The sequence below is a fragment of the Aptenodytes patagonicus genome, chromosome 4, assembly GCF_965638725.1.
Source record: "Aptenodytes patagonicus chromosome 4, bAptPat1.pri.cur, whole genome shotgun sequence".
NCBI lineage: Eukaryota > Metazoa > Chordata > Aves > Sphenisciformes > Spheniscidae > Aptenodytes > Aptenodytes patagonicus.
In genome coordinates, this window is record NC_134952.1 from 72,400,109 (window position 1) to 72,415,261 (window position 15,153).

A 15,153-nucleotide genomic window follows, 5' to 3' on the forward strand; every position below is an offset into this window, starting at 1 on the left:
ACACAGCACTTCATTCGTTTGCTTGAAAGGGAAACGGTGTGGGAATTTGGGACTTCCAGTTGCCAGACTCTGTATTTCACTTACCGGCAACACAAGTACAATAATTTATGAGCTATGTAAAGCATATACCTGTGGCATTTCTTGCTCTTCAAATGCCATTTTAAAAGAAAGTGACAAATACAACTGCCTGTTGTGAGGAGCCAGCTCTGCTAGGCATGCTTAGCAGCCCTCAGGGAGGAATACTTGCACCCTGCTTCGCAGTACTGGCCAGGTTTGTAGCTCCACCCAACCGTCAGAAAGAGTAATATTTGCAGCAACATAGAGTCTAGGCTTCATCTTTAGCCAGGGGAGAGAGCAGCTTAACATCACTAAAGGTAACTCCCTTCCCTACAGACTTGCTGTGGAATTTGGGCTCTTGAGAAAGAGCACCTGCCATGAAAGCAAAGCAGCCATGCCAACTTGTAAGATTAGGACTGTGGGGTCAGGGGAAAGAGGTCTGGAATGGGTAGCATCACCACTAACTTGAAGCTTGAACAGTCACTAGTTGAGACAGATGATCTTATGACAGGGAAAGGAAAAAGATGGCAGCAGAGACATTACTTTTTTTCCCAAAGACTTTTATTAATAAACACCTGGAACATTTAAGAGTTACTACGGGCCTTACTTTACATGGAAGTACTGCTTTATTTGCTCTGCCTCATCTTTCCCAACTATCTAAATGTCAGCCCAACTCCAGCTGTTGTCTCTCTTCCCTCTTCCTACCTCATTTTCCAGCACAGTGGCATGTTTACAATCCATATATGCAGTACCTCTGTCATACCAATGAGCACCACGCCGTGAACAAGAGTTACTATAATAACACAGCTGTGTTGTAGCCTAGGTGCTTAGCCAGAGTTCCCCTGCGCCACGGAAAGAGGCTCCTGAACACTGTTGCTGTATGATTTCAAGTCAGATGCAGAATCACCAACTTCTCTCAATAAATAAATTTTATCTTCTAACAGGTTCCAGTGTAGCTTTAGATTCTGAAGATAAATAAAAGAAAGTCTTTCAACATGAAGATTGGCCCTTTACCGAAACAGCAAGATTTACAAGACTACAAATTTAAACCATTTAGAAAAGGAATACTTGAAGCAGAGGAGGAGATGCTCCCTGGGTAGGTGTGTCCTCTGGAGGAAGCACAGAAGAGACAAAGGCAACAGTCACTGTGTATACATACCTACAGGCCGTACGCGTCTAACGGACACATGCACATTCATCTGGAAAAGTGAGGATATTACTAGATGACAGAGTAGTTAGCCTCTATTTCCTCACCTACTCTTACTGGAGGGGGCCTTCCTCACACTGTGCTATTATCCATTCACTTTTAATGAAATCGTCATCTCAAGTCGTGTAAAAATGAGACGACAACACTAGAATGAGCTTAGATTTGTTCATGTCTAAACTGCATTAAGTTTTCTTCGTATTGCAACAGAAAACGATTTAAGAGAATCTCACTGAGTAGTCGAGCCTCGTTCCCTTTGGTACTTGCACAAGCTTAACATGAAATAAATAAAATTAGCATGCTGTCAGGGCAAGTTGTTTTACAAATGCAAGTGTTTTGATTTAAATACTAAGGTCTCCACATTCATTAGAGGATTAAATCCTTAAACACGGGGGTTAGTGAAGGATAAAGCTCATCTGCCTTCTGGTTTTCGAAGCCTCACATGGCAAGAACACCATGACAAGAACACTGACTCCTTTTTTCCTCCCTTGGAGGCTCCAAATTAAAAAGCGCTGAACGGCAAGTGTAACTCCAAACAAGTGCCCGAAATAATGTTTAGTCGACAGTATTTCCTCATCCTTCAATAGCTTCCAGCTTCAAAAGTTTTCTCTAAAATAAAATAGTGGTGAGTTAAGACACTACAATACCAGGTGGCATTCCAACACATTACAGCAGTCTGTCAGGGTCTTGATTAAAACTAAAGTCACACACCAGAGACAGGTGATCAGAAGGGTAATTGAATGATGGCAGCCTGTTGGGCCCAATTTGCTCTTCAGTCAGCAAGCCCAGGGCTGAGTTCACTTTCAAGGCATGCTGGGAATACCAGATATAATCCAGTGTGTGCCGGCACTCTCCCGAGGGCCGGATCTTCCAGGTGGTGTACGGGGGCTCAGACTGCCCGTCGGGGCTCAGCAGCTTGTATGCACTGTTTAAGTTGAGGCTGGAGCTGGAAAATTCTCTGTAGACCTCCTCAGTTGGCTCAGCATTGAAGTCTCCGCAGATGATCAGAGGGATCTTCGCACCTTGAGTAATACTCTTCAGGTTCTGGAGAAGATCGTAGCCTTGCGCGGACCGAAACCTCTCCCAGCCAGTACGGGCTTTCAGGTGAGTGACGGCAACGCAGAACAGTCTTCCAGTTTCATTGCACTTCAGCGTCTGAGCTATGGCCACTTGGTTGGTCTTCAGCTTCATGGCGGTGAGCCGGATGTTAGCACTGTTGATGAGCTCAAAGCGGTCTTTGAGGAAAAACAAGGCGCAGCCATCCGGCCCGTTGTTCTGCTCCACATCTAGGCATGGAGACCACGGCTTCGGGAAGAAAGTACACTGGTAGCCGAGTCGGCTGAGGAGTGGCTCAAAGGTGTCAAAGTAGTGGTCGACTTCTTGCAGGCACAAGATGTCAGGCTTGTACGCAAGGATTTCCTCCAGGATGAGGCACTTCCTCTCTTCCCATTTCAGAGCTTCCATGGGGCACCGAACAAAGTTGTCTTTGCCTTCTCCAAGAGCTGAAATTAGCAGGGAGGGGGAGGAAAAGAAAAAAAAAAAAGAAGTTACAATAGCTAAAACAGGCTGCCTTCCTCCAGGTTTTGCAGAGGCAAGGCTCTGCTCTCAGGAGCCAGCTGCCACCTTGCAGCAGCCAGCGGCTGCTTGCAGCCCCGCACGAGAGCAGGCAGGTCTGTCACAGTGCAAGAGGTTGTAACGGGAAGCGGCACGAGGCTTTCACAACACTTTGCTTTCCCTCTAAAATGTGTGTACGTCAGTCTACGTGCAGGTGATGGGTTTTTCAGGAGTAGCTGCTGACTTTAAGGGTGCCAGGCTTGCCAATGGGTGTGAGAACCCCTTCTTAAAACACTGAAGTCTCTCCAAAAGAATTAAGTTCCCTTTACAGATACAAGTTAGATGAAAGACTTCTTCCCCCTCTTCCCAAAAGTCACTACGCTGTGGCAGGTGCTTCCACATGTGGCTGCCACAGCTTAACCCTAAGAAAAAATGCAGGGGGATAGGAGTGACTTAACTGCAGAATGTTAAGGCAGTCCCTGTGTGGGAGACTTCCCACCCCAAAAGATTTTAAGATGAGGCTGTTCCATAAGCCAATTTACAGCCTTGATTTTAGGGGTCTGAGAAAAAAATCAGTTATTTTGAAGAACTAAGAATTCCCATAACAGATCTGAATCCCTGAATAGTTCACCGATAAACTAATTAGAAAACTGTAGAGAAGCTTTACAAAGAATAAAACTTAGGGAAGGATGAGTCTTTTCTGGGGGTTAACAACTATCTAAAAGCGATGGGTCACAGCTTTTTGAATATACTGTGTTCAGTTAAGACAGGCATTCAGAGCTACCTTTGGCATCACGGTTGCAAGGAGAGACCTTCTTTCCTTTCCTACAGGACGGAAGGCAAGCCACTATTTCAGGTGCTGAAAATCTGCCCCCGGCCCTCAGTCAGTTGTGCCTCACATAATTCACCTCTCTCCCTTTGCTCTGCCAGTCCCAGGCATGCCTAACTACGTAGCCACATCTGCATTTAAACATTTTCACTGCTGCATTTGATCTCAAGGTCACACCTTGAGCTTAGGGGCAGCTCCTACCTTGGGCAAGGATGTTCCACTGCATGACCCGAATGGGGCGGTGGTTACTAGCAGTGTTTTTCTTCAGGTCCACAAAGTCCCTCTGAAATCGGGGCGGCCGTTTCTGCAGAACGATCTGACATTCCTCCAGCAAATCCTTGGGGTCTATAGGATCCAGCTGTGCCGAGTCCGGCTGCTCCAGGCAGTCCTGGTGCTGGGACACGGCACTGCTGCTCAGCGTCTTGGCGAGCGCGCTGTAGAGCCGGCTGGTGCTGTTTCCCATGGAACACACTGGAAAGGAAAAAATGGCATTAGAGATGTCCACCATAACTCTTCTCACCACTTAGGTGCCTTACAGGTAACCTTGTACAGTGCCAGCAATTTGTGGTTTGTGCAGGAGCCTGTTCCTGAATCTGAGATAAAATAAGAAGGATGCAGAGATAGGGTTAGTTCTGTCCACGGTCTCATCGTGTTTTGCTTATTATCAGGGGCTGCTAACCTCTGCAGCATGCAAACAGTCTGGTTTAAGACATCGTGCAGGTGTCTTCTAAGGGAAGGATGGACTCTTTCATCTAGAACAGCAGGGCGAAGATTAACTTCTGCACATGTTCTAGGAAACAGAATAGAGTGTACTTTTTCCCTCCTCACAGAGGAGAGAGCCCAGCAGGTAGACAAATACTGCCTGCTCCTTATTTCATGTGCAGTATTTGTCTCTAACGGAGATGGCACTCTGCACGGCCGGGTACCCTGTGCCTATTTGGGATGCCTCCGGACTGTGGGCCTCCTGCCTGCGGAGCAGCACGCACAGTGACTCATTCCCTCAGGTTAATATTTAATAGGAATCTGTGATCACAGCTTCATTTGCCCCAAAAGCAGCAACGTTTTTATGAGCGTGGAGCAGCCAGATGCTTCTGCTGGCTTAGACCCCAGGATGTAGAGTGGAGAAGGGCGTCTCTCCGGCCCCCCTTCACGCCCCTATGCTCATTCCCCTCACCTTCCTTTCTCCCTTCGGCTCCTTGCTCCTTTGCGCTGTGCCCCAGCTCAGCAGCTTCCAGCACACCCTGCGGTCCTGCAGTCCTCCCCAGGCCCCAACGACCTCCTGCTCCTTTGGCCATCTTAAGCACACGTCCTGCAAATAAGCAGCTGTCCCCCAGCTCTCCCTGTTAATGCCTGTCAGCAGTTAGCCCCCCACCCCCACCCCACCGTCTCCTGCAGGGAGGTCCCCCCATCCCACACAGGGTCACAGCTGCCGCAGGGGGTGTGTGTGTCCCACTGTTTTGCCCTTTGGCTTACAGGCAGGAGGTGGCTGCAGCCCTCTTCCCTTAGCAGCGGTCAAGCAGCAGAGCCATCCCTTTCAGACAGGGGCCCTCATGACTATTGTGCTATAAAATACCACTTCCTCCCACTTCCTAAGAGCACAACCAGTACCACCGTGCAGCTGTAAATGCCCTGAGGCTTGCTGACTGCAAACACACAGGAGACCATGAGCGTTAAGGGCCGGGCTCCAGGGTAGCTGTGGAGGCGTTTGCAGAGAGTTCATGATATTCCTACACATCTCCGCAGCAAGTCCTTGGCACGGCCGTGCATGCCCCAAGATCTCTTCCAACACTTCCTCAGGAGGAGGGTTTTGTTTGGAAGTGCCACCCTTGCCATGGTGTGTGGGGAGTACTTGAAAGGAAGCTGGGTTTGCGCTTTTCCATGCTCAGCACTCTGCCCAAGCAGTATGCCTGGACGCTTGGTTTCCCTACAAACACGGGCAGGAAGAGCAGCACTTGCACCACGGCAACTTGCACAAGAGGCAACGCTGACAGAGTTTCATTGTTGTCTCAACTTACTTACTCCGAATGCATTTTGCAAAGGTAATCTTGAGCAAAAGAACTTGTGTTGCATTGCTGTTGGCCCACAACAGTTTTTACGTAAGTTCATTTGTACTCTTGAGTTACTTAAAAACAGAAAGAGACTTGTCATCTCGCGCTCACATCTTGCGGCAGATTTGGGGTGCTACCCAACACACTTGCATGTTCAGTCTTTGCTAGCCTGAACTACAGCATTACCAATCGTAAAAGCCGGTGACAGACATATGATAGTGACAGTCCTGGCTAGAGGGGAAGGCAGGAAGATGGAAGTCCTAACAGTTCAATAAACATACTTAGAAGGAGTAAAAGAGAAGAGAAAGACCCTGCAGCAGAAACCTCATGTCCTTGTCTTTAGGAAAATGGGTACTTTTAAAGACACTAAAAAAATACTTCCTTTAACGTATGTTTTGTATGTGTAAGCCAGTGGAATTAGTGCATCTGAACAGTTCTAAGAAAGTCGTAAATTGGGAATTTAAACTGGATGTAGCACATCCCTCCCCACCTCCATCTCCATCCTTTTAGTTAAAGTACCAGGAGTTCCTCAAACTGAGATGTGAGCTTGGGCTCACAAGCATCAATGTCTTTCTAGGGGAACTGTGTTTAAAGTGTTTCAGTTTCTGCAGTCTTTCCTGGTTTACAACTCTTGTCAAGAAGCCAAGTACTGCTGAAGTAGAAGAAATGCCATTTAATAGTGAGGGAAGCAGGCCCAAACATGAAATCCCTAAGCAGGAGCCTGACACGGCTGCGAGGGGATGGGGAGCAGGAACGAAAACATGCTTTGTACTGGTTACAGAAGGGTCCAGCTTACACACTACCAGAGCTGCCAGGCAGCCATGCAGAAACTCAAAGAAATCAATAATGCTTTTAATGAAAGCTCCACAGAGGGCTCCTCGCCTATTTTTGGGGTAGGTACAACCCATAGTTAAGTGCTGCAAGCGGAGAGAAGTACACGGTGCTTTCTGCTACCTCAGGGATGCCATCGGCAGCTGAGTACAGCCACAAGCCCTATGCCCCGCACAGCTCTGCCCCCAAATGCACACCCCTGCCCTTCCCTCCTGGCACAGCACTAGGCAGGCAGTGGGAAGCCCACATGGAGGCAGTGCCTTCTGCACAGCCCCTGCCATGCCATGGATGAACACGGCTCACGCAGGGCTCTCTAAAGGAATAATGGGGAGTTATTCTGCTCCAAGAAGGCATTAGCAAGAGCCCAGGCCGCTCATTGTTTGACCTGAATCAGAGGCAGGATGTTGAAAGGGACAAGCTAGGTGCAATGCATCTGGAGCCAAAGGTCTACCCTAAAGCTCTGAGCAGCTTACATCTGCTACAGCAGGATGAAGTCTAAGTTCAGTCACGCACCTGCCAAGCTGCAAACAAAGCCAGAGTATTGTCTAAATGTCATCGTCCCTGGGGTCATGGGGTATCCAGCTCTTCATGGGGAGTCTGGCATAGCCTAACCTGCACAGGATGTGCTATGGCCCAGCTGCAGCACAGACCTGACAGCTTTTAAAGCCAGTAATGTCTCGGGAAGGAAAAAGCTTGTGTCTTCTTTTGAGAGCCCAAGGAAGGTTGGGTGAAAGAGGGCCTGGGCTGTAAATCAGACGCTTTCAGGCCTGTTGTAGGCGGCTTGGGAGTCCTTGGCTGAAGGGGGACTCTGTGGGAAGACTCCAGCTTAAGATGACTGATGAACTGCACAGAACCCCAAAGTGCTGAAACCATCACAGCACAGACCGACTTGCTCTGCAGAACAGGGGCCAGACCAGCAACCTGAACGTTGAAACTCCAGACACAAAATCCATTTGTTATTTTTGCAACACTTAATAAGTCTGTGGCAGTGAGACAAGTACAAGGTCACTGTTCCAAGACCCTTACAGTCCAAGTTAAGTGACCTGTAACTTGCCAGGATAACGTCTGCTGCTGGCAGTGTGACACCATGGTGCTGCTGTATGGAGAGGAACAAGCGGACTCCTGAGCTTGCACTTTAGCAGTGGGTGATGAACATGGAAGCAATTCTCTTGGTGCGATGCTGCAATAGGGAACGCCAGCTCAGCAATTACTATTCAAGTTGCTTAAAATAAAAAAAAAAAAAGCCTTCCTCTCAGCAAGGGTGGTGCCTCAGCACAGTAAGGGCAGGGGAAGAATTTAAACTGTTCATTAAACTTCAGAAGAACAGAGTGCAAAGTTCAAGGTTTCTTGTGTCACCCAGCAATAGCACAGAACAGATGAACTTCTAGTATCTCGGGCAATGAGCAGTCACAGACTTTATTTTAAGGACTCTGCTTCAAAGATGAGGGCTGCAGCATGCAGGCAGACCAGGGGGCTGCAGGGGGGTATCAGAGCCAGGGCCCTTACCTTTTGGTTAAGGTGAACAGCATTCTGGTTTCCCTTCCTTTCATCTCCTACCTCCCAGCACTGCTTTTGGCTGAGAGCCCCCACCTTGTTCACTGCAGGGATTCCACTGCCAGGTGACCAGCTCCACCACACCTGCAGCCTGGTCTGCAGTTGCATGAGCCTCCGCAGCTGAGGCGGCCAGCAGCAGGTGGAGGTGCCCTCCCTGCAACCCCAATTCTAGGAGAAACTTGGCAGATGCTATCCCCATGTGACAAATCCTATGCTGCAGGGTATCATACTACATGTATAGCCTTGTTTGGGCCAGCAATGTGATTGCAGCCCTGGGCTACCCGCATTCAAAGTGGCAGTTGCTGCTGCTGCTCGGAGTTCGAGCCCCGATTTTGGCACCTAGGCCAGTCTCATGCACAGGGGAGTTGGGACCCTCATACGGGGATTCGGAGGGCTCATCACAGCAAGGGAGGTGCTCCCTAATCAACAGGCAACACCAGAAAGAGGAAGGAACCTCAGATCCCGCTCTGAGTAATACACAGCATCAGTACTTGGCACAAGCTCTGGAAACCCTTTTTCTCATGAGTGCTCTAATCATGAGCTCGACTGCCAGCTCGCAGGCACACAATGCTCCTCTTCCCTGTAGCTCCGTGAAGCTTCAATCCTGCCATTTGGCATCCTGGCCTGGCTTCAACAGGAGGAACGGAAGCACCCTGCCCCAGCCTGGCTTGTAGACCCCTCCTGCAACAGCGCCAACATGGAACGAACACACTTCACCCCAACCCCAGCTGAGGACAGTAGGGAAAAGTGGATTTCCTGCACGCCAGGTAAGTAATAGAGCCTCATAAATTGCATAAAGGGTGTCAGACATATCACCTCTCCCACCAGCAGCAGCCTGGAGCAAAGGTGGCCGCTGCCCCAGCTTTCACCGGGAGCCTCTCCTCCAGGCATGCATTTTTAGCCACGGTCAGAGGCAAGCTGCTTGTCAACAGACGCAGCTTAAGGCTCTATCTGAACTGCAGAAGCCCGGCGGGCACGTCACCGCTCTGCTCTGGGCCTCGCCCCAGGTCATCGGGCAGGGGGAAGGGAGCGTGGTGCATGCCAAGGTGTCGTCCTCCCATGGACTCCAGGCAGAGCGTGCACCCAAAGACACGTGGGACCTTGAACCCTTTCCCAGTCTCATTTTGGGAACGAAGAACCGGGCGTAATCACTGATACCTAACGGTACGGGCAAGTAGGAACCTGATGGCTTAGCATCACCGCCTTTGCCTGCCCGAGGGTAACCTGGGCTTTTCCCACACGCTGCCTCTAGTGGAAAAAACCCACCGTGAGTCAAGTACATCCTACGCGAAGCGCAACGCTGGAAGAGAACGGTTCAGCTAGCCGACAGTACGCTTCTGGCCGCAGGATAAAGATACTGACCCATTCGCGCAGCGGAAGAGTTGCCCCACGAGTATTCGGGTTTACTCCGAGCAGCCAGCCTGCATCTGGGCGCAGAGCGAGCCCTGTCACCCAGCCCTCGCGGAAACCCTTCGGCAGCACGGGCGGGTTGTCTGGCAGCGCCCGTTGTTTTGTTGGTGGATGCCGCTTGCTCACGCTCAGCGAGCAAAAGCCGCGGCTACCGCCTTGTAAAGTTAAAGGGTCAGTTCAATTTTTGGGGTACCGCGCGGCACGGAAACGCGGCTTGCGAAGGGGCAGGTACACACGCTGCTACGGGGTGACCTGGGGATGAGAACCCAGGTGCTTCCGTCCCGACAGCAGCAGCCCGGCCGCAGCGGCCTGGTTAACCGGAGCGAGCGCTCCGGGACCCCGCCCGGCACCTCCGCCCCGTTCCTGCAGCCGCTTCCCGGCGGCCCGGGGCGGACCCGCACCCCCCTCCCCCCCGGTACCCACCTGTGCGGGGCGGCGCCCCCGGGGCGGGCGGGCCGCCCGCCGCTGCTGCTGCTGCTGCCACCGCCCGCGGGGCGGCGGGGCCGAGGGGCGGCGGGGGGGCGCGGGGCCGCGGCGGCAGGAGGGAGGCGGCGGGGGGGGACGCGCAGCAGAAGGCGGGCAGCACCGAGCAGAGGCAGCGTGCGGGGCTCTGGTACATGCTCCCGGCGGGGTGAGCGGGGCGGAGCGGAACAGAACGGTACGGGACGAGTCGAGACGAGCCGAGCGGCAGCTCCCGCCTCCGCCCCGCGGCGGCGCTTATAGAGGCGGCGGCGGCGGCCCGCGCGGCCGGTACATCCGGCACCTACCACCCGCACCCGGGGGGGGGGACGCGACACGGACACGCCGCGGGCGCTGCCGCCCGCACCGAGCCTCCCCCGCGGGGACCGGCGGGGCGGCGTCTTCCGCGGCCGCTCCGCGCCTCCCGCTGCCGCGGGCGGGGGGCGCTGCCCCGGGGGGGGTGGCCGCGCCCCGCGGCCGCGCATCCCTCCCCCCCCGCCGCCGCCGCGGAGTGGTCTCGCCCGGCGGAGGTTTTCCGCTGGTGACGTCAGCGAGGGGAGCGTTCTGTTCCCACGGACGTCACGGCGTGGGGGTTGGTGGCCACGTGACCTCCCTCCCTCCCTCCCCTCCCCCGCCCCGCCGGGGTCGCTCGGGGTGGTTCAGCCGCGGCTCGGCTGTCAGCCGTGGGGGGGGGCCGGGGAGCGGGGCTCCCCCACGCGTGGGGCGGCGCGGGGCTGGCCGCCCAGGGCTCCCGTACGCTGCCGTATAAGGCGAGAGCGTGGGCGCGCGGTGTTGCGTCACGCGGGAGCGGCGCTGGGCTGCCTCGCCCTCAGCGCGAAGCCCCACGCAGCCCTCTCTCCGCGGCGGCGAACCACGGGAAGGGAAGGACGTTCCCCCGGCGTGGCTGTCCCGCGTGGGAGCCTGCGGTGGTGGTGGAGTGACCCCCTAGAACGGGGGCCTCGCCCCCAAAGCGGGGAGCTGGGGATCCCTCAGCCGGGTGCCCTCCTGCGCCAGGGGCCTTGCGCGGGGCGGGAGGGGCCGAGGGGAGCCCGGCTTCCTCAGCCTAAATTCAGGCAGCGCCCGCGGCTGGTCAGCACAGGCTGGGCGTGCGCCTTCCGTGTGAAAACGTGACTTTTCCCGAAACGTTGCACATTTTCACGTGTTTGACAAAACGCAGGGGTCGCTCGTGGGAGGGCGGCGCCTTCTGAGAGAGATGCTGCTGCGGGAGCTAGGCCAGGCGGGCGGCGTGGCGTCGGACCCGGGTCTGCCTAAGGCCCCCCCTGCTCCCCCCTGTTTTCCTCAGACTCTCCCTCCCTGGGAGGACTGGGAGCAGGGCACAACAGCCGATCCCTGCCTTTTGGTGTTTCAGTACCGCTGCCGGGGCGGTTTTTTCCAGCTCGCTGCCTGCTCGGCTCGGGGCGGTTACAGGCAGCCTCCAGAGGCGAGAGGCGAGAGAGAGGAGTCGTCTCTGCTCGGGAGAAACGCGGGCCGGGCTCCCCCGCCGAGCAGAAGTCAGGTTTTGGAGAGGATCTTAACTTCGCTCTTTTTCTTCGCGCCGTCAGGATGGCTTACTTGCAGGCTGCCTCCGTGGGTGGTGCGCGACCTCTTTCTAAGCTGCCGGTGAAGGAGATTTCACAACCCCTCAGAGCTCCCAGAAAGCTGCGGCTGCTGCTGTTGTGGGGCACGCAGGCAGGCACGCCTCGGGGCACACGGGGAAGGGAGTTTTCGCATCTCTGGGGACTAAACTGTCCTTCTGGGGCTGGAAGCGAATGCCAGGTGTCACCAGAAAGGTGGGACTCCTCTTTTCCAGTGGGTTGGTGCTCTGATGTGATGGGAGCCCTGACTTTCTAGGACAGCGTAGGTGCTTATCTTTCCTAAGCGTGACAGCCTGCCCTGCTTTCCCCAGCGCAGGAAGGGGATTGCATCTTGTCTTGGCTCTGGGAGACGTGAAGAGCGGTTGATCGCTGCCCTTGTTCTAGCAGCCTTTTAATCCCCTTAAAGACCGTTCGTCATGGGCCTCTTGGTCTTTCTTTTCTTTCCCCTAGAAAAAACAACCTTCCTTCCTTCAGGTCATGTCTTCTGAATCTCTTTTTCTTATTGCTCTTTCCTCGACCCTCTCCTTGACTGCCCCAGCCCAGAAGCGAGGTGCTGCACTTCCCCGCTGCATCCTGCGTGCAGCCCTCCCGGCGCTCAGCCCACCACGAATTTGCCCTTGTCTCTTCTGCAGCCATGCTGTGTTACTCTCCATTCCAGTCACAGAGCTTTGTATTTTCCAGGTCCTTCCCTACGGCATCGCTGCCGCCGCTGGGGTGGCTCGGATTTTCACGGCGCAAGGGTCCCCGCAGTAACTCTTTCCTCCCCTTTGAAGGCAGGTGCATCGTTTGTCTTTCTTCTGTCACCTGGGACCACTCTTCTTGCCTGGATTTTGGAAGGTACTTGTTAGGGGTTCAGAGATGGCTTGGGAGAATTTCTAGAGCTGTCTGGGGTGACGGAGGTATCCGTTAGCTTTCTTTCTGCCCATCCTCTACTTGCTTTGCTTCCCCGCTTCAGACTTTTCTGTGTCTCCCTCTCATTTCTAGAGCTGTTTTTGATGCCGTGTACCATTTTGGTGCTTTGAACCCTCTTGGCTCTGACTGATTTCAGTTATGAGCCACCCTGATTTCATCCCTGAAGGCTTGTGCTAATCTATTATTCTCATCCGTAATTTTATCTACCTATCTGTCTTTGTACCTCATTTCCTTTTTGATTATCAAAGCATAGATGGTGGTAGTCTCACAACCCCCCCCCCCCGACAGTGTTTTTCTCTCTACACTGCTTTTCTGTTAAAAAAGAGAGTAAATTGGAACATGTATAGAGCTGCTGCAGTTTCAAAGGTGGGTCCTAGAGCTAGGTGCTTAAACTTACACCTGGCCGTGGGTAGGCTCGTCTGCCCCTCCCTAAGCAAAATGTTTGATACTCTAGTGATTAAATGGTTTTAAATGAAGATAACTAAAGAACAAGAAAGATCGTTAAACAATGTTTTAAGGTAGGTAGGTAGTACCCCACTAACTTCTTCAGTTTTGTCTTCTGTAAAGTGAAGGAGTCGTGCTGCCGGCCCTCGACAGAGGTCTGCCAGCCCTGGGAGCACAGGGGAGAGGCAGCCGGAGAGCCGTGGAGCGAAGGGCCGGAGCTCGGCTTTCTCTGCTTTCAGACACACTGACCACTCCTTGCAGATCTCTCAGCTCTGATTCATATCCTCTCCCCTTTAAGTCTGCGTGGTAGAGACAGAGGCCTGATTGCCATGCAAAACTGAGAGCCCTGGTTCCTTGCTAACCAGACTCCGCGCCTGACTGGGCGTCTGTTCTCAAGCCTGGGCACCCTTATCAGATGGGCAAACTCGTGACTAAGAGTTTATTTCCATGCCTGTTGTGTGCGATGATCTGTAACCAGCATTTTTTTTTTGCCCTTTGCAGAAGACCAGACACTTCTGGAAGGAAAGAGCGGTTGGTGATCTAAGTAATCCATGAGCTAGCCTAATGGCCCCGCCGTTTCTGGCGGGATTTGGCAAAGAAAATACTTAACAGCAGTGGCCTTAGGGATAGGTAACCCAGGTTTTGTTGCGTTATCTGCCACAACACCGCTGACAGGTTACAGAGTCGGTGACAGGGAAGCTGCTGGCTGACTTTGTGGTCCTTCTCGGGCGACGAAGCAGCTGGGCCCGTCTCTGAGCTCCGTGTCCTCAGCTCCTGTCAGGTGGTCGCTGACATTCAGGTGCATCTTAGCCTGATGGCTCTTCATTCTGCTTCTCCTGCCCCATGGGAAAACCCTTTGCCCCCAGAGCTGGCTGCTCGTCCTCCCTGCCGCTGCTCCCCACCTCCTGCTCCAGCAGGTTCCACGGAGCTGCTCACTGCCCAGAGCACTCGGCGGTTGTTAAGTAACTAATGACTGGGAGGTATGATACGTTTATTATTCAGTTTATTACTCTGATGAATCGAGTAGCTGGGTTTAGGCCAAACAACCTCCTCATGTGATCTGCGAGGAGGAGGAAGGAGAGAAGGTTTCCTGCTCCCCGCTGTACTGAGTATGCTTTTCTCTGCTGTTTTGGGTGTTGGCTTTCCTTAGCCATGTGTGACCAAGCCAGCGTGACAATAATGAAGGTGTTTTTGAAAGAAACAAAAGTTACTGATGATGCATGAAGCTGTTTTCCACACCTACCACTTTGTCCCCAGGATTTGGGAAGAATGGTGATTTAGCTCCAAAATATGAATCAGTGTTTGCTTGGCATCTCTCGGGGTGATTCAAAAGTCCTAATAGCCTGCCATGGAAAATAAAATCCTTCTGAAAATACATAAAAGATGTAATTAATTTTAGGTACATGTGACTTAGAGAAAAGAGAGAAGTTTCTTTGGAAAGCGATCTCAGCTGTCCCATGCACATCTGGCTGATGTTTCCACTAGCCGGGAACAGTGAGCAAGGAGAGAGAAGGGGTCCAGGCCAGAGTCTGCATAGACTGCGAGAAATGCTTTTTTCTTAACTTTCTGACCTGTTGTTACCCTGGGAGATGCTGATGTTTCAAACATCCTGGTTAGTGGACAGGCTGTTAATCCTTTTCCAATGCTGTGGAAGTCCCAGGCCCAGTGGAACTATGTTACTTGTTAAAAAATATGCGTATGACTAACGTTTTTCCAGCATGTAGTAAAACCAATGATTTCCACAAACTCCACTTCCTTGGGATTAATAATGAGCTGAGGATAATGATCCTTCCACCTCCTTGGTCAGGCAGCTCCTCCCAACAAGTCATCCCTATGTCAGGAAAGCGCTTGTGCTGCGTTTGATACTGCTGTCCTAACACTGCCAGCATTTTCAGGTTGAAAAAGCGTGATCTGAAAGGAAACTATGATCCTGGGGGGGTTGGACAGTAACCACTGAAATATCACAGTGGATTAACAGGAAAAAAAGTGTGGCAGTTTGCCTCTGCGCAGCACGGATGGCTGTGAGTGCGGTGGTTTCTAACTTCGTGGTGCACACACATCCCAGCACTTTCTTATTTCTCCCACGAGCAAAGCCATCGCCTGGGGTGGTGGCTGCTGGCTGCTTTCCCGTGGGATGCCTTGCTCCCCCGGGATGCCCCTTTGCCCTGCCACATCCCCAGGAGCCCTTTACCTCCCCACCATCGCCCTGCCGTGGGGCATCCTCCCTCTCCAAGCAGTGGGGCTGGAAGTGCTCGC

At 53.0% G+C, this 15,153-nt stretch overlaps 1 protein-coding gene and 1 long non-coding RNA gene across 4 annotated transcripts; one reads left to right on the forward strand and one right to left on the reverse strand.

Annotated features, from left to right (window-relative positions):
• Nucleotides 1-577: 577 nt before the first annotated feature.
• NOCT (nocturnin) lies at nucleotides 578-10,193 on the reverse strand. Of its 3 annotated transcripts, none has more exons than XM_076337214.1 (3): nucleotides 9,911-10,193; nucleotides 3,846-4,115; nucleotides 578-2,763 (listed from the first exon to the last, which is right to left on the reverse strand). In XM_076337214.1, exons 1-3 carry the CDS (start codon nucleotides 10,104-10,106, stop codon nucleotides 1,928-1,930), a joined length of 1,302 nt encoding a protein of 433 aa, XP_076193329.1. In that variant the 5' UTR covers nucleotides 10,107-10,193; the 3' UTR covers nucleotides 578-1,927. The 3 variants fall into 3 exon arrangements, with proteins under 3 accessions (XP_076193329.1, XP_076193328.1, XP_076193327.1); XM_076337213.1 differs by lacking the exon at nucleotides 9,911-10,193 and adding an exon at nucleotides 9,440-9,458; XM_076337212.1 differs by lacking the exon at nucleotides 9,911-10,193 and adding an exon at nucleotides 4,819-4,958.
• Nucleotides 10,194-11,225: 1,032 nt separating this feature from the next.
• LOC143159801 (uncharacterized) lies at nucleotides 11,226-14,279 on the forward strand. The gene is made up of 2 exons (XR_012995225.1): nucleotides 11,226-12,378; nucleotides 13,399-14,279. It is a non-coding gene; the product is annotated as an uncharacterized LOC143159801 (long non-coding RNA).
• Nucleotides 14,280-15,153: the final 874 nt, after the last annotated feature.

Excerpts from the sequence above, each read along its gene's own strand:
- NOCT (XM_076337214.1), bottom strand. The coding sequence starts at position 10,106 with ATGTACCAGAGCCCCGCACGCTGCCTCTGCTCGGTGCTGCCCGCCTTC. Across the intron at positions 4,116-9,910 it reads GGGGGCGCCGCCCCGCACAG|TGTGTTCCATGGGAAACAGC; the intron begins GTGGGTACCGGG and ends TTTCCTTTCCAG. Across the intron at positions 2,764-3,845 it reads GTGGAACATCCTTGCCCAAG|CTCTTGGAGAAGGCAAAGAC; the intron begins GTAGGAGCTGCC and ends TGCTAATTTCAG.